The sequence below is a fragment of the Megascapheus bottae genome, chromosome 18, assembly GCF_031878675.1.
Source record: "Megascapheus bottae isolate mThoBot1 chromosome 18, mThoBot2.hap1, whole genome shotgun sequence".
Taxonomy (NCBI): domain Eukaryota; kingdom Metazoa; phylum Chordata; class Mammalia; order Rodentia; family Geomyidae; genus Megascapheus; species Megascapheus bottae.
The window spans coordinates 32389675-32414991 of NC_143526.1; the positions used below are offsets into that span (position 1 = coordinate 32389675).

The following is a 25317-nucleotide window of genomic DNA, read 5'->3' on the forward strand; positions in this document are numbered from 1 at the left end:
AGCCTAAGATAGGATGATCACAGTTCAGGCATACACCATGGCAAGAAAAAACGCCATCTGAAAAACAGCCTGTGCAGGGCTGGGAATTGGGACTAGTGATAGAGTGCTTGCCTAGCTGCACAAAGACCCAGGTTCAATTCCTTAGTACTACATATATAGAAAAGCCGGAAGTGGTGTTGTGGCTCAAGTGGTAGAACACTAGCCTTAAGGAAAGCCCAAGGACAGTGGTCAGGCCATGAGTTCACTACCCAGGACTGGCAAAAAAAAAAAAAAAAAAAAGCCTGTGCAAAACAGGCCTGGAGGAGTGGCTTAGCATTAGGTACCTACTTAGCAAGTATGAGATCCTGAGTTCAAACACAAGTACTGCACCCCCATAAAGATAGCCCACCTATTTAGCTTACAAAATTAAAACAGAAAAAAATTATAACACCAACAAAAAAGTGTACAAGCTTAGACCCCCTACAATGTCTGGTAGCCCCAAGGGAGGCCAATGGAGCAAAGAAAACTATTGCTGAGAGACAGGGTGGCTGGAGCTAGAGGTCTGGGCTTGCCCAGTTTTCAAGGGACCATGCTTTCCATCCCCCGAGGAAGTCCTTCCATTATCCCCAGTCTGAGGTTCAGAAAGGAAAGGCCACTTACCCAAGGTCACCCTTGCTGGACAGATTGAAACCAAGATTGGAAGCCAGGACTAAAGTCTAATTGTTCTAAAGTCTTGCTTCCAAACCGACCCTGCAATAGGGAGAAGCTTGAATATACATTGATATTGCTACCGCCAATAAAAGTTTGAATTAGAAATCCACTGTTGTGGACCCAGTACGCCAAGCGCTTGAAGGACTCTATGTGCCTGTCTCAGTTGATCCCTTTCAGCTATCCCAGATTAGGGGGGGCTGGGATACCAGGAGGGGCGAGGCAGCTGCAACTTCCGGAAACCAGGGCAAATCCCCAAAGCACTAACAAATGCGCTCAGCCATGAGGTCATGGTTTATAGCGCTGGAACTTGGCTCCAGCCTAACAGCCAACTGCATGTAGCTCCCAAATGTCCCCGTCACCCTGACTCTCGGGAAAAGGGATGGGAACTCTCACTTAGGAGCACCCCTCAATCAGAAGGCATCCTGGCCTGTGTATGACCAAAATCTCCCAAGAATGACAGGATGATGAGAATGTTACCTCTGTTTCATAGATGATGAAATTGAGGCGCACAGATGAGAGAGGGAACAGATTGTACAAAGAGGTAGACTGCACAGGACACCTAAGAACTAAAGCCAAGGTCAGGGCATTTTCCCCAGAAATGCCTGTGTCCCAAGGAAGGAAAAGAACTACTGACAGGTCCTGGGGCCTGCTAAAGGGGCCATTTCATTTGGACCCCATAGTCTTGGAACCTGGCACCTACCAATACATAGTTGCTGGGCACCACTTAGCATCTCTTCATTTAAATTATTACATTTTCTACTCATAAAAGCCTCTAGAGGAGCTGGGAATTAGTGGCTCACACCTGTAATCCGAGCTATTCAGGAGGCTAAAATCTGAGGATCGAGATTCAAAGCTAGCCCAGGCGTGATGTGTGACTACATAGAAAAGCCAGAAGTGGCAGGTGGCTCAAGTGGTAGAGCACTGGCCTTGAGTACAGAGACACTGTCCTTGAGAACTCAGGGATAGCACCTAGGAACTGAGTTCAAGCCCCAGGACAGGTTAAAAAAGAATCCAGAGGGAAGAATCAGAGTTATCTCCATTTTCCTCAGGAGAAACAGGCTCAGAGATATGAGGAAGCTAACTTAAGGTCACACAGCAAGAAAGTAGCAGAGCAGGTCTCTGCCCACTGGCGGCTGCCTTCCTTTGCTAGACAGAGGACCCGACAGAGGATCTGATAGTCTGCCCAGATATGGGTGCCAGCAGAGTGAGTCAGGAAGTGGGGTAGACTAGAAACTGGGAGACTTTTCATTCATGACAGCCCTTACCAAAAAACTAGCTATCCAATATAATTACTACAGGGCAAAATCCTTTAAGATTCAGTTAATCTAAGCTCCACATTTGGGGAAACTGAGGCCACATGTGGTAGGGACCAGTCAGTGCAAGAGCCAACCAAGGCTCTCAACAGCTGGAAAAGTTAGTCTGGAAAGTTTCCAGGGATCCCAGGATCCAGTCCAGGTATCCCCAACTGGGCCTATCAAGTGGGCCAAACAAGCAGGCCTGGAGTGGAGAGTGCTAGGGGAAACCACATCCTGAAGGTCTCCCAAAACATGCTCTGGAACGCCCCCTCCCCGCCCCCCACATGTTGGGACCAAGAGTGGTGGCCAGAGGTGCCCTGCAGAGAGAGAGCCAGCAGTTGAGCTCAGTGCTGCAGCTGCTGCTACAGACAGGGAAGGGAGGGAGTGAAGGGACAGAGGGAGGGAGGGGCACAGTTGATGCTGATTGGCTGATTCAAATCCTAACAGAAGGGGCTCCTCCCCTTCACTCTAACTCCTGAGAGTCCCCCTCCCCCCACCCCCATCTCCAGCTATTCCTGCCCTGCCCTGCACAGAGAGCTGATGACCCTGAAGCCACTCCCCACTCCCCCAGCCTCTGTGAGAGAAACAGGCATCAATTCCTCACTTCTTCACAGAAATCCTCAGCAACTGAGCCCGAGTAAAAAAACACACAAAACAAACACAAAAAACCTGAATGATTCCTCTGAGTTTTTCTTTCGCTTTCTCCTGCACATCTCCCACCCTCCCCAACACTAAACTCCCCTCCCAATCCAGAGCTTAGATTTTTGACTTTTTCTTTCTTTCTTTCTTTCTTTCTTTCTTTCTTTCTTTCTTTCTTTCTTTCTTTCTTTCTTTCTTTCTCTTTCTTTCCTTTCCTTTCCTTTCCTTTCCTTTCCTTTCCTTTCCTTTCTTCCTAGTTCTGGGGCTTGAACTCAAGGCCTGAGCACTGTCCTTGGGCTTTCTCAAGGCTTGAGCCACAGCTTTTTCTATGTCTGTGGAACCAAGAAATCGAACCCGGGTCTTCATGCATGCTATGTAAGCACTCTAGCTGGAAAGTCTGTGAGACTCCTATCTCTAATTAACCACTCCCCCACCCCCCCAAAAAAAACCCAAAAATTCTGCAAGTGGAGGTGGAGTTGTCACTCACATGGTGGAACGCCAGTCTTCAGTGGAAAAACTAAAGGACAGTGCCAGGCCCAGTACCAGCATAAACTAATAATAAAGGTCAAATGATCTTGAGCCCAAGCAATGTCTGGAATTTGAATATTTGCCTAGCCATTTATTCCCAAGTGCATTTATTCTCCATCAGATGCAGATGTGGTTTGCAACTGAACAATCAGGGCCCCATTCTGTGATCAGTTTCCACAGTGCAGTCTAGACCAGAAGAAATACTAAGACTGTGATGCTGAGGTAGCACTGGTTGAGCTGGCACTGGTCCCACAGATCTCTGAATTAGCACTCACGGCCCCTTAATTAACGGGTTTGTTTCTTGTGTTTTTTTTTTTTTACATTTCGCTCCATAGCTTGAATTTGCCAGTGCCTTCTGGCAGCAGGTGTGGAAGAGGGGGTGGGGAGTTCTTATCCTGCCTGCTCTCCTGGGTCCTCCAAAACCATCTCTCTCCCCCTTCTGACTGAACCACTTCTCAGAAGTCACCTCTCCCACCCCATATTGTACTACATGCCCCACTGGGAAGCCCCAACTTGAAATCCCCCTGATCCCATTGAGCTGAGTTCTGAGGGCAGGAGATTGACTGGTCTGGGGTCCCCAAGAAATTTGTGCCAGGCCCCCCACCCCACACAGAGTTCCACAGACAGCCAGGGTGGACTTCTCTGCTGGAGGCCCCACCCCACCTCTGCTTCCTGAGGTAGAGCTGAGCCAGAGACTGAGGTTTGGGAGGCTGCTGGCCTGACTTCTGCCTTTACACAGGGACCCCGCGGACCATGGTGAGGTGGCCTCAGATGACTCATCTAGAAAATGGAAATGATAGCTAACTCTGTTTTTCATGTTTATGGTGTCATTTTATCTACATTCTCTCCCTCCATTCTCAGGATCTTATTCTACATTATCCCCCTCTGTTCTCAGAACCGTATTTGGTATAAGCTACTTTCACACCTGTTTTACAGATGAGAAAACAAACACAGGGACTTTGCACAAAATCAGGGCATACTGGAGCAGAGTATGAGCCAGCCCTGTCCAGCTCTAGGCCTTTCTTATTAGTCCCAGTAAACCTAGAACTATGCAGGGACAATGGGAACCCAACACCTAGCAGTCAGCACGTTGTGTCTATTGTTAATAGGCTTCACATTAGGCTGGCACCTTGGGGTACCTCTGGGAGAAGGCCTGTTGATCCACTAGAAACTCTCACTTTGAAACAGGGAAACTGAGGATCAGATAGGCAGTGTAACTGGACTGAGGACACAGACCTGAGCTGAGCCCCCTCCCCCTCTCACTAGGATTCCTGGCCCATCCCCTAGCCAGGGCACCGGTGAAGGTTTGCAGAGGACCCTGGCTAACCTTGACATCCTGCTCTAGCCCTCGGATGAGCTCGCCGTCCACCTGGCCAGTCTGGGCAGCGCGGAGACTGCGGCGCTCAGCTTTTCGAAGCCGGTACTGCAGGATGCGGCAGGTCTTGCTGGCCTGATCCAACTGCTGCCGCAGCTCTTGCAGCTGATACACATCCTCCTCCATGTAGACGTCCCGCATCTCCAGCATCTCAGCCCGCAGCTCCTCAATCTCATCCTACAGATTGAAGAAGAAGTAGTCAGGTCCCTGGGCTCCATGACAGTGGGCAGGGTGTCTGAGTGCTGGCCACACCCTATGCTGAACCAGCACCCAGGGTTCTAAGAATAGTAGGATAACAGACCCCCCCAAAGATGTCCATAGCCGAACTCCCAGAATCATGCCTTAACATGAATGAATACATGTCTTACACTGCAATGGAGACTTGGCACATATGCTTAAGGGAAGTATCATAAGAGAAGGAATTATCTGGGTAGGCCCAATTTCATCTCCAGGGTTCTAAGAAAAGGGACTCAAAGCCAGGCACTGGTGGCTCACACCTGTAATTCTAGCTACTCAGGAGGCTGAGATCAGAGGACTATGATTCAAAACCAGTCTGCATAGCAAAGTGTGTGAGCCTCTTATTCCCAATTAATCACAGACAGTGGCGCTGTGGCTAAAAGTGGAGAGCTGGCCTTGAGTAAAAAGAAGCTCAGTGGGTGAGGGGTGGGGTCTAGGAATGTGTTTTTGCAATAGAGTACTTGCCTAGCATGCACAAAGCCCTGAGTTCAATTCCTCAGCACCACATAAATAGAAAAAGCTGGAAATGGTGCTGTGACTAAAAGTGGTAGAGTGCTAGCCTTAAGCAAAAAGCTCAGGGACATTAATGAACTATTTTATCTCTCATCTCTTTTGCTGTCTTTGGTTATCTCATATTGTTACAGTATTTCACCTTGTTATCTGATATACTGTATATATGCTTATTTGGTTATTTGAATTAGGATAGGGAAGGGGGGAAAACAAGATGAGGGGCGGGGGTGGCGCAAGGAAATGGAGACCAAGACATGAGAAAGGGTATCAGTGTTTGTGAAGTAATGCACCTTCTATCTGGTGAATATAATGTAACCCTTCTATTAATTACAATAAAATATATATGGAGAAAAAAAAAAGCTCAGGGACAGTCCTGAGTTCAAGCCCCAGGACTGGCATCAAATAAAATAAATGCTCAGGGACAATGCCCAAGCCCAGATTTCAAGCCCCAGGATCAGCAAAAGAGAAAAGAAAAGGGAGACAAGTGGAAGCAGGCAATGTGAGGAAGCAGGGTTTGAATGATGTGCAGGTGAAGAAGGAGCCATGAACCCAGGAATGAAAGCAGCCTCCAGAAACTGGAGAAGGTCAGAAAAGAAGGATTCTAGCTTCAAGCTTTCAGGAGGAATTTAACCTACCCAGCACCTTGCTTTGCAGACTTCTGACCTCCAGAATTGGGGATACTCTGGAGTTAAGCCACTGTCTTAGTCTGGGTCTTAAATGTCTCCCAAAAGCCACATGCTAAAAGGCTTGGTTGTCAACCTGTGGTGTAATTGGAAGATGGTGCTTCAGGGTTGAGGCAGGTAGTGAGGAAGTTGGGTCACTGGTGGTGAACGACCTGCTTCTTCCTTCTCAGCCCATTCTTTCTGCGTATCCGAAGATGGAATACATAAGTGCATACATATACCAGGCAGGCCGTAAGTGCAGACTGCCTGACTCAAGCAGGGCAATATATCTAGGTCTGGCTGAAAACATCCCATAGTGGGCCCAGCACAGAAGCCCCCACCTCCCTTGATGTAAGGGCTTTTGCATTTACCTCTGCTTCCTAGCTCAGACCCCATAAAATCCAGTTCCTTCCCCAGCTGTGACCCATTCTCCAAGCCCTCAGAAAGGTTCTGTCCCTCGATGCTCTATCTCAATAAAGAGTCCTCGTCTGTGGAAGATGGAATCCAGTCTGTTTCCTTCCTTTCTCCTCCATTTTCCTAACAGGTGGCATATCCTTAAAGGGGACAAAAGAATCAGGAGCCTCTCTGCCTCTCTTCAGTCTCTCCTGCCTTTCTGGCCACCATGAAATGAGCAGCCTTCTCTACCACCCTCTCCCTGCCATGACAATCTGCCACACCACGTGTACAAGTGAGTGGGCAATTGTGCACTGAAACCTTTGAAGTCATGAGCTCCTTCTTCCTCTTAACTCTATTGGCACAGGTATCTTTGTCAGTAATAGAAAGTTGACACATGGTGACCTATTCAAGCAAATATAGGAGATTGGAGAATATACACTAGAGAAACACTCAATAAACATTCGTGAGTGCCCTCTAGGTCCTAGACCTTATGCTAAGCACAAGACAAGGGCATACTGGTGAATAATCCCTTTAGATCTTCTGCCCTCAAGTTTCACTGGCAAAACACACAGTAAACAAACAAACACATAGAGTAATGCAGCTTGTATTGCCATGACAACAAAAACAAAATAAAAACCACAGCAATGTAGATAATGCTACAGAATGAGCATATATATATGTGGAGACATGACCAATATGTACGTGTGTGTATATGTGTGTGTGTATATATATATATTAGGAGACATGACCAATATGTACATGTGTGTGTGTGTATATATTAGGGGACATGACCAGGGAGGCCATTTCTAAAGAAGGGACATTTAAACTGAGGGAAATAAAATGCCAGGAACAGTGCATGCAAAGGCTCAGAGGCTAATGGGAGAGGAAACCAGATAGGGAGCACTAGAGTCTCCACCCTCCAAACTCAAATTTCTCCCAAGAAAACTAGAATTAAAGGCCTAGGAGGTGGAGTCATTTGTCCTTACTCTTAAAGCTCCCTCAACTCTAGGAAAGATGTTCTAAATTCTCTCTCCTGACATATCTCTGGTCCACCCTCTGGCAGTCTGCTAACTCAGGAGGTCCCTCTCTTCACACCTGCCTGCCTGCAGGGCAAGGACAGGCGGGCCAGCCAGGATGACTCTTGATGGGAAAGGGGTGTGGCTTTAGTTCTGATTCATAGGCCTGGCTAGAAGCAGTGCCCTCCAGGCCAATTACAAGCAGCTAAGAAGTAAGGCTACCAATCCATTGTCTGCTAGGCTTAATCCTTACTCACTTGACACTACAGCAGCTTGGAGGAGGAAGGGTACATTCCACTGTGCCCTCAAAGTCAGTGACACTGTCAGCAGTAGGAGAGTCACCTCACCAGTAGGAGAGTCACCCCTACCACATCCCAAAATATACTGAGTCGTCATTTACACCAAGCCAAGTGGCCAGACTGGAAGTGGAAAAGGAGGAAGTGAGGCGGTCATTGATCACACCAGTGGGAGAAACGAGGAAGTGAGGGTCCCACACCAATGCAAAGAAGCCCGAAGGAAGAGCACTCAGGAAGTGCAGCACACAGCTAACTTCAAGTCAGACTAAGCCACAGGGCCTGGGTTCAAATTCAGCTGTGCACCTCACTCATTCCCCCTGCAGTTATTCTGACAGGCTCCAATAGTGAGGAAGGACTTGGGGGTCTGAGTAGACGTCAAGTTCAGAATAAAGCTTGAGGGAGCTGTGGAGACACACTTCATCATGCACATGCCGGCTACATTAACAGCCGTGTGAAGTTTAGGTCATAGACGGGGACAGGCTCCTCCCAGGACCACACCCAGAGCAATGAGAACCACAAATTTCGCTTTTAAATAACTGACTTTTATACTCATAAAAGCAAGACAAACCGTACCAAGTTTCTTTTGTTGTTGGACGGAGACAGGATATTGGTATATGGCCCAGGTTAACCTCTTCCTGCCTCAAGCCTCCCCGGTGCTGGGGATTACGGGTATGAATCACAACCTGGTCCTGAATTAAAGGAGCACTCAAAGTGTGGTTCCTGAGCCTTAGCATGAAACTGATTGGTACGTGGCTAGTCCCTGTGGCTAAAAGTGGTAGAGCGCTAGCCTTTTGTAGAAAGAGGCTCAGGGAGTGGGGAGAGGGGGCTGGGAATGCGGCTTTGTGGTAGAGTGCCTGCCTAGCATGCACAAAGCCCTGCATACGATTCCTCAGCACCACATAATAGAAAAAGCTGGAAGTGGCACTGTGGCATGCATGAGGTCCTAGGCTCCATCCCAAGCACAGGAAGGAGGGGAGGGAGGAAGCGAGCAAGGGAGGAAAGAGGGAAAGGGAAAAGTGTCATTAATACATGAGTATGAGCACCACTGGACAATTTAGAAAGTCTCACATCCCCATCTATGTATGTGGTACAGAGGAATCAAACCCAGGTCTTCATGCATGCTAGACAAGCACTCTACCACTAGGCCAAACTCCCGGCCCCGACATCCCCATCTAGACCTACTGAACTAGAAACTTTCTTTTTTTTCTTGCAAGTCCTAGGGCTTGAACTCGGGGCCCGAGCATGGTCCTTGAGCTTCTTTTTGCTCAAGGCTAGCACTCTTATCACATGAATCAGTGTCACTTCTGGCTTTTTCCATTTATGTAGTACTGAGGAATCAAACCCAAAGCTTCATGATAGGCAAGCACTCTACCACCAGCCCCAAATAAATCCTTTTTTTTGTTTGTTTGGTAGTGGGGCTTGAATTCAGGGCCCAGGGACTGTCCTGAGATCTTTTGCTCAAGACCAGTGCTTTTCCACCTTGAGCCACAGTTCCACTTAGAAACTCTTGAGGTAGGCTCCCTCTCCCAAATGATTCTACTGTGAGCCATTTCCTCCCATTGTGTCCTCATTTCATTTCCATTGTTTTGGCAGTGAGGAGTTAAACTTAAGATCTTAGGCTTATTGGGAAGACAGGTTCCCTGCCACTGAGCCATATCTCTAGCTCTTTTTGTGCCAGTTACTTTTGAAATAGGATCTAATTTTTTGGCCAGCCAACCTGAATCTTGATTCTTCCTATTTTGTACTTCCCACTGTAGCTGTGATGACAGGCATATACCAATACACGCATCCTCCCTTGAGACAGAATCTCATTAACTTTTTGGCCCCAGTTGGCCTAGAACCATGTTCTCAACCTTCCACACAGCTGCAATGACAGGCACACACCACTACACCCAGTACGAGATGGGAGTCTTACTAACTTTTGTTGGCCTCTGTTTCCTCCAGATCTAAACCTCCTAAATAACCAAGATTACAAGTGTGAGCCACTGGCTCCTTCACATCTCATTTCCCTAAGAGGGTAAAAGTCCCCCTCTCCCAGCACAAGTCTCCCACCATGGGAGGCCTGACACAGTTCAGGCCTCAGCAAGCATCTACAGAAGTGAATGAATGAGCAATCTCTCTGACATGAGCAGCTGTCTCCTGGGGTCTGTCTTCAACAGTCTGTTTGTGACAGTGCAGGCTGCTGCGCTCATGCCAGCTCTGTCTGTGGGAGTGGGCAGACTTCTGGGGGATCATCTCAGCTGCAGGCAGAATTCTGGCCAGCCCCTCCTGGCACGGTCCCACGTGATGGGTGAATTGACAAAAGCAGACTTGTGGCCCACTGGGACATGGACAAAAGAGGCTAGCCACTACAGGACTTGGTAAGGGGCTCTGAGCATTCAGGCCTGAGCTAGGGGCCAGTAAAGGGGCTCCTGGACATAAGGAGGGACCTCAGGACTCTACTGGACTACACAGGCTCATAGCCCACATTGAGCCCCAGAAACTTTTTTTTTTGCCAGTCCTAGGCTTGAGCTTAGGGCCTGAGCACTGTCCTTGGATTTTCTCAAGGCTAGAGCTCTACCACTTGAGCCTCAGCACCACTTCCAGCTTTTTTCTATGTATGTGGTACTGAGGAATTGAACCCGGGCCTTCGTGCATGCTAGGCACTCTACCACTAGGCCAAACTCCAGGCCCCTGAGCCCAGAAATCTTGAAATCTCCCGAGCTTCTCAGAATTGCAGCCAGGGCTCCACTGCAGCGAAGCTTCTCAGATGATAGAGTCAGCTGAGTGGGGAAGGCATGGGCTTCTCAGCCCCGCTTTGCACACAGCCCCTTAGGCCCCGTAAAGCCTGATCCTTCACATCTCACATCACAAGGAGGGAAAAGGAAACAAATTTCGTCAACTCAGAAAGCCTTCTGGCTACAAAATACGACTGCTGGGGAGCCTTCTCTCAACGTGAGTGTTACTCAGGTCTTATCCTTCACTAAACGAGGACCACAGTCTAAGACTAGACTGGCAAAAGGATAAGACACTATTTGAAAAAGTACAAAAGCAAACAAAGAGCTGGGGTAAGGCGGAGGTTGTAGTTCAACTGTCAGAGAGTGCTTGTCTAGTAAGCGCTAGGCCCTGGGTTCAATCCCTAGTACCACCCAAAATAATAATTACAGTGTATGGAAGTGTTCAAGGCCCACAGAGCAAGCCAGACCTGTCAACTCCTCCATGGACTGCCACCATTTTCAGGCTGCTCTCTCTCCTCAATAGTGACTTGATTATCTGACCCAGAATGCAAGAGCAAAGGAAGAAAAAAAGGACAGAGCTGAGGACAGGCACCCACACTGGGCAGTTAGCACTTGCCTTTCTCCAGGTTCCTTTTGCTCTGATTAGCAAGAAATGCCTATGCATTAGAGAAAGTCTGAAAAAGCAGGTGGTTGTCTATTTGTTCTCATCAGCTTCTGCTTCCAGTCTAAGTCCATCACCCTGGGCTCCTAACCCACCTGGCTCTCCTTCCTACAGAAACATGTCCTGGTCTCCAACTGCCCCTAACACTGGCCCAGACCCCACTGATGGGTGTGACTAACTGCTAGTTCAATTTTCTTCCCAACTTTCTGAGGTAGATGGTAGAAATGTTTCCACTTGGTAGCTGGGAAAAAGAGCTCAGACATTTCCCAGAGCTGCTCCAAAAAGGGAAAGGGAGCGGGGCACTGGAAGCTGACACTTGTAATTCTGGCTATCAGGTGGCTGAGGTCTGAGGATCATGGTTCCAAATCAGCCCTGGCAGTTAACTCAGTGAGACTCATCCCCAATTAATCACCAAAAAGCTGCAAGTGTAGCTGTCAAAGAGTGGTAGCACAGGGACAGTACCCAAGCCCTGAATTCAAACCCTGGTACTGGTAACAAACAAACAAACAAACAAACAAGAGCTGTGCTCCACAGAGGAGGATGACCCTGGCTCAGACCTGGTAACTCTGTATTTTTCTGTGGCCATTCCCTCTGCTACAGTGACCTTCACCGGGCTAACCCTCAAGTATCTCATCCTTCAGAACATTCCCTCCTCCCTTAATCTCAGACTGGACATTCTGAACTCCCCATTCCCTTTGTTAGCACTGAGGTTCAAGTCTATCTTTCCCAAGAATTGGGGGAAGGGCAGAACTGAATCTGATCCACGTTTGGTCTCCAGTATTGCTAATGGCAGGGCACAATACACAGTGGGCACCAATCATGGCCCAGGGCACACAACTGAGTGACATGGTTGTTGTCCTGCCCAGTCTGAGCCTAGGTGCTACCCAGTCCTGACCTCCAGTTCCTGGTCAGCTGAAAATGGGGAGCCTGGACAAAGCCCCAGCTGGTCTCAGAACCCAATGCCACTCTCGGAGGCTGGGGTAGCTCTGTTTATCTGGTGTGCCTCCTGCTCCCACCTGCTCCCTGCCTACAAGCGCTTCTGTCTACCCAGTGAGCCACATAGGGCAACCTGCAGGAAGCAGCTTGAGAGGAGGAGCTGCTCCTGTGATGGCTGTTTCCCAGAATCACCAGGGGGAGAAAGGGGGAATGGCTAGGAAGAGTCTCTGGGCCCAGGCTGGGCTGAAGGGCCCGACATGAGCTCACACTACTAATAATAGGCTTGCAGAACGGCCCAGACAAGCCAGGAGTCCCTGCAACACAGTGGAGAGCCACAGCAAAGCACCAAGGAGGGTCCTGCCCAAGCCTATCCAAGCAGAGTAAGAGATCACCATGCAGGGTAGACCACTGCCTCAGGTTCCTCCCCTGCATCGCTATTCTGTAATACCACGAACTTGGAAAAATCACACCTTCATTTTCACTAACTTCCATAACAGCCTTGCCTTCTGTCTGACCTAAGGGAACAAACTAGGTTGTACTAATGGCACCTGTGACTTTGCCATTCAAGTCACAGATATTTTCATATTCCCTAACAGTTGTCAAAGTATTGCTTACATTCATCATTACTTTGAAATTATAGTAGTTAACAGACCTGTCACCAGGGCTCAGGAATAAATAAACATGCATATTATTATATCTTAATTGTATAACATTTTCATAACTGTGTTTTAGTCTATGTGGCTTATGTTAAATATTGATCATCCTAAAAATTATTCTCAGCAGAGGGCCTAATGGGGTCCATAGCATAAGATTACATGAGATTCCTACAGAAACAGGAGTCCATGGCAATGAGTGGTCTGAACCCAGCAGGCCCCAAACAACAGGGGAGGAAGAAAGGGGACACATGAGGACACTGAAGGCAGAAGGTTGCCTCTCACTAGCTAGCAATGTAGAAACTACTAGAATAGAGGTCCCCCAGGTACCTCCCACCCAAGAGTCACGTCCTAGTGCCAATGCAGAGCTCAGAAATGGGCCCTGCAGACACTGGCAGGGCAGGAGCAAGGATCATACAAGAAGGCTCTCTTCAGCCAGGCACAGTGGTTCACGCCTATAATCCTAACTACTCAGGAACCTGAGATCTGAGAATAGCAGTTCAAAGCCAGTCTGGGCACTAAAGCATGTGAGACTCATTTCTAATTAACCACTAGAAAACCAGAAGTGGGGCTGTGGTTCAAGGGGTGGGGTGGTAGCCTTGAGCTGAAGAGCTCAGGGATAGCGCCCGGGAACAGAGTTCAAGTCTCATAACCTACCAAAAAAAAAAAAAAAAAGCTCTCTTTTCACTAACTTTTCTCCACTCAGTACAGGAGTGATGCTGATTGATCTGTCTGTCTGTCTCTCTGTCTGTCTGTCTGTATCTGCAGTGCTGAGGACAGAACCCAGAGCCTTGAATAAGTACTCTATCATGGAGCTGCATCCCCAGCTCCCAAACACTGATTTTATTTTAAACATATTTAAAATGTGGTTCAAACTGTCTAAAAAACTCTCCCCTGCTTTACCTGGCAACAATCCAAATGTTTCTCAGTGAGTAAATGGCTCACTGGTGATGCTGGGTCAGCAGGAGAGGCAGAGGTTAAGTGGGGTGTTTGAAGGACAGGGCAGCTGCAGGCTATGGGAGGCAATATACATTATAGCAAGGCCAGGCTACTGGGTCAGAGAGCAGAGCTCTCAGGGCCTGGAGCCAATGATGGCCTTGATCTCCAAGAAGAAATCTACCTTCCTTTTTCTCTTCCTTCCTTCCTTTCCTTTCCTTTCTTTCCTTCTTTCTTTCTGTGATGGAATTAAGCCCCCAGAGTCTTAAGCATGCTAAGTACACACTTCCACAGAGCCATACTCCCAATGTTAGGCAGATGGCAAAATGAATTTTGACCAAGGCGTCCAGTTCTACAACCTTTACCCCAATCTCTCTCTCTATATATATATTTTTCCAGTCCTGGGCTTGAGCTCAGGGCATGAACCCTGTCCCTTGGACTTTCTCAAGGCCAGAGCTCTACCACTTGAGCCTCAGCACCACTTCCAGCTTTTTTTTTACGTATGCGGTACCGAGGAATTGAACCCGGGTCTTCGTGCATGCTAGGCAAACACTGTACCACTAGGTCAAACTCCCGGCCCCCCCCAATCTATATCTTGTTATCTTGTCTTGTTCCTGTTCCTTCCCCTCCTTATCCTGCCCCCCCCGCACCCACCCTGTGCAGGTCCTGGGGCTTGAACTCAGGGGTCCTAAGCATTGTCCTTATGCTTTTGTGCTCAAAGCTAGTGCTCTACCACATACACCACAGCTCCACTTGCAGCTTTTATTGGGGCTAAGAGTCTCATGGACTTTTCTATCCAAACTGGCTTCAAATCATCATCCTCAGATCTCAGCCTCCTGACAGCTAGGATTATACGCTTGTTCTACATCTTGACGGGGTGAGGCTTACAGAACTGGATGCTGTTATCCAAACTCATTCTACTGTATCCAGATTATATCTAAGGCTAGAGACATGGCTCAGGGGTTGCGTCAGGTTCCAACGCTAATGAAAGAAAAGAAGGAAAAGAGACAGAGTTTCTCCACTCCTTTGGTTGGTTACACTCTGGTGTTTCAGGGCTTCCTCCCTTCCCTAAGCAGCAGAAGCCACCTCCCTGATTCAAAAAGTAAGCTTTGCATGTGTCATTCCCTCTGCTGGGTCTGCAGTCACCTCTCTAGAACTGCCATGTTTCTGCCTGAGGTGTTCTGAAATGCCACCTCCTCATGGGAGCCTTCTATACCAAGGTAGAGGCCTACTACCACTATCTTAACCTCTTGTTTTCACAGGTATACTGGTGACATTTACTTTATTTGTCTGTTAAGATGCCACATTCAGGGGGCAGGCCTAGCTTCAGTGCCTGACACATCGGATTAAAGGAATAACCAGGCCTAAGGGAAGATCTACCCTCCACTCTCTTCCTGTGGCAAATAACCTAGAGCTGAGCTGGGGCCTCCTCAGGTCTGGATCTCTTTGATTTTGTGAGGTTATTGTCCATGGTGGTTTTAGACTCCAGTCCATCGATGCTCAGGCCACATCTCTGCCAGGTTCCATACCTTACACCAAGTATGGTCTCTTTTCCAGCCCCTGTGGGGCCCAAATGGCCACGGGCAGGCAGCCTCAGGAAGGGCAGCTGAGCAGAATCCAGGATCAGAACCTTCACTCTGCAGGAGAGCAGCCACTCTGCAGAGGAGCAGGCACTCCAGCCCACCTTCTCCCATACTGCCTGGTCACCCCAGTCCCTCCCTCGGGCCAAGGCCCAGGCTGCCTACCCATCTGCCACTTTGGCTCTAGGCTACTTGTCTGCCACCCTGGCTCTGCCCACTCATCTTGGCCCCAGAAGGGCTGGCCAGGTGGGTAGCCAGCAGTGGCCATGGAAGAGACATGCCAGCCCCACCCAAGAGGCCAGGGAAGCCATCTGTTGTTCCTTCTGCCTGTCCCCCAGGGGTCTGTCAAAGTTCCAAATAAGATCTTAGGAGAGGACAGTAAAGGGCCACCTTCCTATCCACTCAAATGCAAACACCCTAGGGACAGCAGTAGAAAGGAGGGGAACCCAGAGACTCTGTTGCTTCAGGGGATACTGAGGCCTAGAGGAATAGGGACATTCCCATAGGCTCCCAGAAGTTCAGAGCTAAGCAAGGGGAACTCAGGACTGGTCCCACACCCAGAACCTAATCCTGCTTAGGTTGGAAGCTAAGGGAGTCATGGTCAAAGACCCTAAAGGAAGGCCCCACCCTGCTGTGGCACTGCTGTGTTTCTTCTTGGCCAGGAGGCTGCCTGGTCCAGAAAACCCCACCACACGCTGTTTCTCTGGTTGGGAATGGTGAGGGAAGACAGGAGTTCCTGACCCGCCTCTCTCTAATGCTGTAGATGATAACCAAGCTGATCCTGGGTGCTTCCCCCACTCACCCTGTGCCAGGCCCATAGCAAGCACATCTTCACTCTCTGTATCCTGAGCTGTAATTCCAATGGATGAGGAACCTGAGGTCAGAGGCCAAGGTCACATGCTAAGTGACACAGCCAGCATATTGATCTACTTGAAGTTCTTGTAAGCTAAACTAATCTCCATAGCAGGAGAAGGAGAATAATAATAGCTGGGCTTGGAGTTTGGCTTAGTGCTTGCCTAGCATGCATGAAGCTCTGGGTTCTATTCCCCTGTACCACATATACAGAAAAGGCCAGAATTGGTGCTGTGGTTTAAGTGATAGAGCACTAGCCTTGATAAGACCCAAGAGCAATGCCGAGGGCCTGAGTTCAAGCCCCAGAATTGGCAATAATAATAGTAGCTGTCATATACAAAGGCCTGGCATGCACTGGATACTGGGCAGAGACAGAATAGCTGATATCTTTGGCATTATTATCTTTTTCCCACCTTACAGAGGAGCAAACGGAGGCTGGGAAAGCTGAGGGTCCACAGGAGGAGCCTGTATCCAGCAGGAGGCAGATACTGTCAGGAAACTATCTGAGTATAGAAGGTGGGAAGATGCCAGGTGCCCACCCAGGCCACACTTTATTGTTATTGTCCCACAGGAGGCTTCCTGGGGCAAGGCAGGCCCTATAGCTGTGGGGACACTCACAGAGAACCACAAGGGAAGGATGGCATGATCTGGAGATATCACAAACATTCTCCTCAACGGCCTCTGGACAGCAGCCAAACAGCTACCAGGGAGAGAGCAAGGAGGCAAAAGATTTTGGGCACTGGTGGCTCACGCATATAATCCTAGCTACTCGGGAGGCTGAGCTAAGGATTGCAGTTTGAAGCCAGCTCAAACAGGAAAGTGTAAAACTGTGATCTCCAACTAGCGATTTAAAAGAAGAGAAACAATTATTTCAAGAATGAATCAAGAGGGTAGCCCTGAGCCACCTTGAAAATACTCTGACTTCGGGGATACCCCAGAGCCTGGTATACTGGGAAGAATAAAACAAGACCCCAGTCTTTCTACTTCTACCCATTAAAACCACTGCTATCCATTGATAGTGACCACTGCCAAGCATCTTAACCTCCTTGGATTTCAGTTTGTGTCTACACTCTGGAAGGTCCTTCCTCTTGTACAGAAAAAGAAGGGGTTGACATGAAACTTGCAGTCACCAAGTTAATTATCTAGTCACTGTTGGACCTATGTCCCAAAGAAGCCTTCAGGAAGCTCCAAGGTGCCTGACCTTAAGCAATCCTGAGCTTCTAGAGTTGAATGCAAGAGGCTGGGGAAAACCAAGCAAAGAATAGGGAACAGTGTGTGTGTGTGTGTGTGTGTGTGTGTGTGTGTGTGTGTGTGTGTGTGTGTGTGTGTGTGTGTGTGTGTGTGTGTAAAACACAAATAGGCAGAGACTGGGTACAGCAGGTGGGGAGCCTAGAGAGTCAGGACCACGCAAGTGGCTAGGCCATGGAGTGGGGTCAGAGAGGAGCCAGGGCAGAAACCCAGGCAACAGGCCATGCCCAGAAGAGCCAAGCAGGCTGAGTCATCCAGCAAAGCAAGAGAGGCCCAAATCTTTGCACCAAGGAGTCTAAGTTTCTATTTGTGGCCTAGACATAGACTATTTACCTCCACCTCAGAGGGAGGGACCACAATGATGCCCCATCTTTACAGAGAAGGAGACCCAGCTCAGGAAAGAGATAGCAGATCTAAGATTCCTGGCCACAGGGCTCTTAGTCCCCTTGGGCCCAGAGAAGGGAAGGCTGATTCCCTGCTGTGCCTCGGGGCAGCCAGAATACCAGCTATACAGAGGAAGAGGCCCTGTCCCCTGGCCTCCCTAGAGCCCCAGTGAGTTCCTCCTTCCGGCCCCCAAGGGGGAGGAATGTAACTGAGGATGAGGTCATGCTTGTGGAGGATGGGAAGGGATCATTTGAAGATCTGTGGCCTGGACGCTGGTCAGCTCGCCTTGAACGTTACAAGGCTTCTCCCAGAGTCTCCCTCCGCTCTGGAGACTGCAGGGCTTTAGGCTCTCTCCCTTCCTCAGTGCTCAGGCTGGGGCTGAACTCTTAACTCCAGTTCTCTCCAGTGCCTTGGGAAAATGGATTATTACACTGCACTACCACCACCACAACTATGGTTTCCTGCAGCTCTCCTTTCCAAGGCTGCAGCTCACTTTTGGACACCAATCAGGGTCACATGTTTACACCCGCCTATTTATTGAGCTCCTCCAGGTATAGAGGCAACCACTCAGACTAGCACAGCCTATTCTCTGAGTTCCCACACCATTTCTGGCCTTCCTCTTTTCCAATCAGAACTGGGACAGAGACGGCATGGTTCAATACAGCCCCCAGCAAAGGAAGAGAGGAGGGAGGGCAGGGGAGAAAGGACAAGGCGGAAATCCTCAGGAGATTAGAAGAGTTAGCCCAGGCCAGTAGTTTTCAGGTCAGCAGGCCTGCCAACTGTGTATTTCCCTGAAGCCCATGGAGGCCAGACCCAAGTGAGTGGTCTTGGGGCCTAGGAGCCTTTGGTGCAGCTTCTCTGGACTTGGGAGACCTGCCAACCCCCATCAACTACCACCTAGCCCCAGTCAGCTTCTTGGACTCCCAGATCCAAAAGGTTCAAGACCCTGGTCACACTCCTCACTGCTCCCAGCAGCCTAGTGAGGGAGCCTTGCAGAAAGCTGCAGGAGGGCCGGGAGTTTGGCCTAGTGGTTAAAGTGCTTGCCTAGCATGCATGAAGACCCAGGTTCGATTCCTTGGTACCACATACATAGAAAGAAGCCGGAAGTGGTGCTGAGGCTCAAGTGGTAGAGCTCTAGCCTTGAGAAAGTCCAAGGACAGTGCTCAGACCCTGAGCTCAAGCCCAGGACTGGCAAAAAAAAAAAAAAAAAAAGCTGCAGGAGTATGCTTATTTAGCTTCAGGGAGTTAGCACCAGGACTTTCAGTGCATGTGTATGGGACCAGTGTAAGGTGTGTATGTCTGTCTGGGTACCCTGTCTAGCAAGCACCCATGCTTGCAACTCTGCTCTGTGTACCCGGTTAGGTATCCTGTTGGTGTGAATCCTTGCTGGGTATCTGTTGAGTCTCGGGTAAGTGTACCAGGATCTGTTGTTCCCTGTGGAAGGGTAGTGAGTGAGGATGTCTGGCAGCTAAGATCTGTGCCACCTGGCCACGGGACCTGGATTTCTATAGTGTACATGGTTAAAAAAAAAAAAAAAAGCAGTGTGGCTTTGTGTATACACCCACATGTGTACACTGCCTTCCCACACACTTGAACATGTCTTCACACTGTGTGCCCATCTCAGGGCCTTGTTACAGTGTGTCTTAGCTGGGAAGTATGTGTGAGCCTAGAGTTTCCTGATAGTGTTAGTGTGTGCTGTCTGTTGTCTGTCTGTCTGTAGTATGCAGGTGTGATGACACCAACATGGAATGCCGGCAGTGGCTTGTGTGCTGCTCTCTACGGGGTCCTCACTACCATCCTGGTGGTGGCAGAGGAAGCACACAGTGTGTCAAGTCTAGCATGAATGGCTCGGGGCCTCCACGCTTGGGCTTGTGCATCTGTGTGTGTAAGAATGGGCCTAGGCCCAGTGCCTGGGCAGGGAATGCTGCAGTCCTGGGGGCACTGTGGCTGCCCCAGCAGCTACTCTCTCATATTTTCCATCTCATTTTCCATCCCACAGGAGCTGCTCTAACACACACACACACACACACACACACACACACACACACACACACACATGCGCACATGCGCACGCACGCACACAAGAGCATTCTTAGAGACCCAAGTGTACGAGCAGCCTCTCTGGCACCTCCGCCCAGGGCCAGCAGGGGTGTGCTGACCATGATGAGACCACCCCTTTTTTCCACCCAGTGTCAGACTGGAATCTTCTCCGTACAGCTTGGAAGAATGACATGCAATGGTCTGCTATATGGCCTGGCAACTTGGAAGCTCTCAGAAAAGAAGGGAGGGAGGGATGGAGTGAAGGAAAGAGAGAGGAAAAGGAGAGAGGGAAGTAAGGAAGAAGGGAGGAAGGGAAGGAGGGCTGTGTAGAGGTACAGGTTAAGGAAGAATGATATCTGGGGATGGGTGTGACATGGACTGAGCTCTCGGCCTGCATCCTCACACTGCCAGGCCTGCTTGTCCCTCATTTTACAGGAGAGGGTCTCACACAGGACACATGCATATAGCTGTTAGCCTGCCTCCCAAACACTTTCTCTAAATGCTCTATGGCTCAGATATACCAAGAACACTGCAGAATAACAAGACCCCAGTTGGACAAAAGGCAGGACTATTGGCTGCATGACCCAAAGACTCCATTTACCCATCTGTACAATGGCAACAGAGATGAGGTGATTCCTCTGGACCCTTCTGAGCAAACATCTAGACTAACTAGCAGCATCTCAAATATTCTTAGCTAGAACACACACACACACACACACACACACACACACACACACACGGGAGGTTGTGGGGGGGGGTGTTGGGGGGAGAGGGAGAAGGACAAGCAGAGAGGGAGAGGGGGAGAAAGGGAGAGAAACAGAGGAGAGAAAGAGAGGGAAGGGGAGGGAGAGAGGGAGAGAGAGACATAGAGAGAGTGTGAAAGAGAAAGAGACAAAGAGAGTGGGGGGGGGATGGAGGGGCAGGAGGTGGAGAGGAGAGGGGGGGCAGGCTTTACTCCTTAAGAAAAACAATCACACCATCCCATGCACTCTGGGGCCAACCCAGACTCACCAACATTCTAACTTAGGGAAACACCCTCCTGGCTCCTCCCAGTTCCTCTAAGAACAAACACACATTCTGCCTGCTCATTGGCTAAGAATCATAACAATTCCTCGAGAGATATGGGATTTCTGTGCTCGGAAGATGCTTTCTTGTCTAGTCACACCATTGAAGAGGTATAGAAGTGATCTTTGAGATTATCTGCGCAGGCTCCATCATCTCTGTTTACAGAGATGAAGAAAAGAAGCTCAGAGAGGTCAAGTGGCTTGCCCATGACCATATAGTAAATGGAAGAGTCACATCTGAAAGCCAGCCAGGGTTTTGCACACCAGCCCTGATTCTTCCATTCACATCCAGGGGACCCCTAGCTTGTTCCCACACCATCTATTAACTATTAGGGGTCATGGGAGACTAATCCACAGGGTCTTTGAAAGTCAAACAAAGCTGTATCTCAGGATTCTGGTCTACTCTTCAGATTTCCTCAGCTAGAAGGGACCCAAAGCCAACAAGCTCCACTGCAGACACCATACACATTTCCTCCCCAGTGCTCCTCAAGTGATCACAACCCCACCACATGCAGCCCATTAACATGCCACATGCATCTATATCCAAGCACACAAGGCCACCCAGCCTCTCTCTTTGCATTATTCAAGGAACAACAAGCTCACTACCTTCTTTCTAGAAGCTCCTGTCTTTTCATTGCAAGAGATTTGCCCCACTTACTAGGGCCTCAAGGCAGGACAATGAAAGATGGGATAGCCACTGAATGGTCCTTCCCTAGTTGATGATTCCCAGGGCCCCCCCACATCGCCCTGGGCCAGCTGGGAGGGAAGCCTAAACAGGGCCATCCACTCCAGACTCAGACAGCTAGCCTCAGCATACACACTGTGGAATCCTTTCCTTTCACCCAATTTCTGTATCTCTGTTGCAAATGGCCAGAGGAACAGAATCAGGTCAGGAGTTTAATGCTCTTACTCTGAGCTCTGCCTGCCTACAGGCCTGGCTTTGAGACCTGCTCTGGCCACAATTAGCCATCCACAGAATGGGCAAAACACCTGTGGTGCAAAGTCCCCCATGTATGGTCCATACTCAAGTCTCCACCTGTTTCTGTGAAGTTGGCAGCTGCAGTAAACAAACCTGCAGAGGAGTGGAATACCTCACTCAGTGTACACAAAGAGGATTAGGGTGTTTTGGGCTACCTCACCTGCTCACCAATTGCTTCCCTTCTCTGGCCTTCTCTCACTGTTCTCAGTAAGCTTTTCCCCATCCACTCTTAGCCTGGAATGCCCTTACTACAGCACCTTCTTAAGCTGACTCCATGTCATCCTTCAGCCCCAAGCCTCTCCTTCATGCACCCCTGGCACATGGACCCTTCTGTACCCCTATTGTGATCTATACTGTGCTGTATTGTATAATTACTGTTTAGCTCCAGTCCCCCAAGGCTTTTCTTTTCTCTTGTTTACAGCTACATCTCCAGAGATGCACCAGAATGCAGGTTTAACTGCATAAGAATTCAGGAGAAAGTGACCAGCCTGCTTCAGGAAGAGAAAGATCTACCCTCCAATACAGAATTCATGGTAGATCACGTGAGAACACTTGGAAACATGTCCCACACCTTTTGAGAATAGCAAGGATCTCAGCTACTACCCTGGTGGGTTATTACACATTATCTCATGTAATCCTTAAGGTTGGAAGGTGTGTGGTTGTCCCACATTTTACAAGAAAACTGAGGTCCAGAGATCAAACAGTCAGAAATATCTGACAGCGGCCTGAGGCTTGTCCATGAAGCCCTCTGAACAGAAGATAGAAAATAAGGCTCAACATGACCTTACTAGGCCTTGGTACCTATGAGAATCTGGGCTCAACACTCAGCCTCCTGGGACCACTCTCTCTTCTGAAGAGTCTTAGTTGCTGAGCCTGGGGTTTAGTGCTTTTTTTTGGCTTCCTAGGATAAATGAAGGCCTACTGGATGAGGGCATCAGAAGACCCTCAACTAAGTGTTGTGAGCCCTCCTCCTTCACCCCAAAGAGCGGTGTGGTGGAGGGGTCCAGTCCTGAATTGGAGCAGCCCAGGCAGAGTATGGGAAGCAGCTCTGAGCACCCAAGTGGCTAGTCCCAAAGGCCTGCTAGTTGTCTCCCCTCCCCAATCCTGTTGCCCTCTCCCTACCACCAGCTTCAAAAGACCCTAAGGGATAACTAATTCCCATACTGTCAACACAGGAAGATCCATCCTCTTGTGTCACAGAAAGGGAAACCAAGGCCTGGGGACAGATGAGGGCTCAAATAGGTTATTTGGCTTCTGACAGCCTCTATCCTAATCTACAAGTGCTTTCTGAGCACATGCTGGAGAGCAGAGCCTGAGGGAAAATGGAGATCAAGAGACACCCTATGCATGCAAGACCCCAATGCTAGCAGGAGGGAGAATGCCCTTTGGCCTGGAGAGCCACCAGGAGAAATTAAGTGCTTTGGTGGGGGAGGGTTGGCAGGAGACAGACTAAGTCAGCAGAGTGCTGTTAACACAGAGGCACACAGGCCATTGTGCCAGACCATCAACCAACGCACGCCTCTTCCCAAACCATGCCTACCAGAGGCAGTAAAGCCCAGAAGATTCCAGCTTCCCAGAGCCCTGGTCAACTCACGAGAACTTGGCTGGGACTACAGCTGCCATGGGGCCAGGTAATCAGGTAGCAAGCCTGACCTGCACCCAGAAGTGTTGTTTCCACGGAAAGAGCTAAGGCAAAGCCCTCTCTCAATGGGCAGCTCTCTGGTTCCCCACCAGCGCAGAGGAAATGAATGCCCCTTTCAGGAGGAACATGGAAAGACGTGGCAATCAATGGCCATGAGAAGCCAAGGAGAACATTGTGTGAACAGGCCCGCGGCAGCGCAGGAGGGAGACAATATCCTGGGATTGAGGAAGCTGCCTCTGAACCGGTTCTCCCACGACATCATCCTCCGGGCTGTGGGACCGTTAGACCGGGCGGAAGTGGACTGGGGCCAAGGGGATGTTCCCAGATGTCAGACTTTCAAACTGCACCCGCCCTAAAAGGCAGGCGGGGTCAGGCCTGGCCAGGGAAGCCCTGGGTACGGACTCGGGGTGGTCCCAGGTTTCCAGGGCAGGAAAGCGTGGGGATGGCCAGTGTGGCTGGGGGCGGGGCTCTGGGGGCAAAAGCTCACTAAGCATCCTCCAAAGCAGTTTCCCCAACGACCCTCGCCCCAAATCAGGGTCCTTTGGCCAGTGTCCTGTCCAAGTCCGTCCCCCTCCTCTAGGAAAGGGGTAATCAGGTAATGAGGGGAAGGGCTGGGGGAGGTCCTAGACCAACCCAGGGCCTTTTCTTCAGCGGGTTCGGTGAGAAAGTGGCCCGCGGGCCGTGACAGCCGCCCCCCACGCCCCTCGGGTGCCCCTACCTTGAGATAGTCGTTCTCGGAGCGCAGCTCCTCCAGCTCGCGCACGAAGCCGCCCGGCCCACAGTCCAGCATCTCCTCGGTGAGGTCGGAAAAGGCGAGCGAGGCACTGAGCGGCAGGCGGCTGCTCCCCAGCGACGACGCGGCCACCGACGGCTCATCCGGGGAGGCGGGCGGCCGCGGAGGCTGCGGCGCGGACGGCGCGGGCTGGGGCTGCTGCCCGGCGCGGGTCCCCGTCGGGGCCCCGGCCGCGGATTCGGCGTCGCTGCTCAGCGCCAGCTCCAGGCCCAGCAGACGCGCCTCCTCCGACGCGCAGTCCGACACCTCGGAGCTGCTGTCCGTGAGGCTGGGCGGCGGCGGCGGCGGACGCGGCCCCGCGCCCGGACGAGGGCGCCCCTTGGCGCGGACGCCTGTGCGGACCCCGGCCACCCGCGGCCCGGCGCCTCGGGTCCCGGGCGCCACCGCGCGCCCCTTCTTGTCCGGCCGCGCCGAGGACGCGGCGCCACAGGCGGCCGCGGCGCCCGGGCCTGGGCCGCGACGGCCCTTGGCCAGCGACCAGCCGGCCACGTCCTTGGGTCGGGCCGGCGACGGCGCGCGGTGGCTCTTCTTCCTCTCCGGGGTGGGTGCGGGCGGAGGGCCGCAGCCCCGCGCCGCGGGTTCGCCCGCCGGCGCCTCCATCGCGGCCTCGCGCGGCCTCAGCGAGCGGCGCGCATGGCCCGGGCCCGCCCGGCCTCGGCGGCCCTGTGGAGGGTCCCGGCGCGGCTGCGGCCGCTCGAGTGGCGGCTCCTCCCGGCCCCCCTCGGCCCGGGGACTGCGCTCGGGGCCCGGCCCTCGCCGCACGGTCTCCCCGCCGCTTGGAGCTCGGAGAGAACGGCCCGACCGCCTCCAGGCACCGCGGCTCCGGCTCCGGCTCCGCCCGGCGCCCGCCCCCTCGGCCTCGCCGCGCCCCCGGAGCGCGCCCGGGCCTCGGCTCCGCGAACCACCGTCACCGCGGCGGGCTCCGAGTCCGGCTGCGGCCCGGGCCCCGGCTCCGCCCGGCGCGGCCCGCCCCCCGCGCAACCCCGCCAGCTCCCCGCCCCGCCGCTCCGGCTCGGGGGCGCGCGGCTCCGCGAACAAAAGGCGGACGCGGCGGGAGCGGCGGGGCGGGACGCAGGCCGGGAGCGACGGGAGGATGCGCGAGGCAACAGCGACCCCCTCGAGGGTCAGGCAGGCCCGAGCAGCCGCGGCCCGGGCTCCCTGCGCCTCCGCGCCGCCGCCGCCCGCTCC

The 25317-nt window shown here is 51.2% G+C and overlaps 1 protein-coding gene across 4 annotated transcripts in view; it reads right to left on the reverse strand.

Moving 5' to 3' along the window:
- The window catches only part of Mtcl2 (microtubule crosslinking factor 2), a 74251-nt gene extending 49158 nt beyond the window's left edge, over window positions 1–25093 (reverse strand). For 3 of the 4 annotated variants that reach the window (XM_090352314.1, XM_090352313.1, XM_090352312.1), the window contains exons 1-2: window positions 24055–24193; window positions 4480–4704 (exon numbers count right to left, since the gene is read on the reverse strand). In XM_090352314.1, coding sequence (XP_090208440.1) covers window positions 4480–4704; window positions 24055–24126 — 297 coding nt within the window. In that variant the 5' untranslated portion in view covers window positions 24127–24193. Of the gene's footprint in view, window positions 1–4479; window positions 4705–24054 lie in introns of all 4 variants that reach the window. The other variant, XM_090352311.1, reaches the window with a different exon arrangement.
- Window positions 25094–25317: the final 224 nt, after the last annotated feature.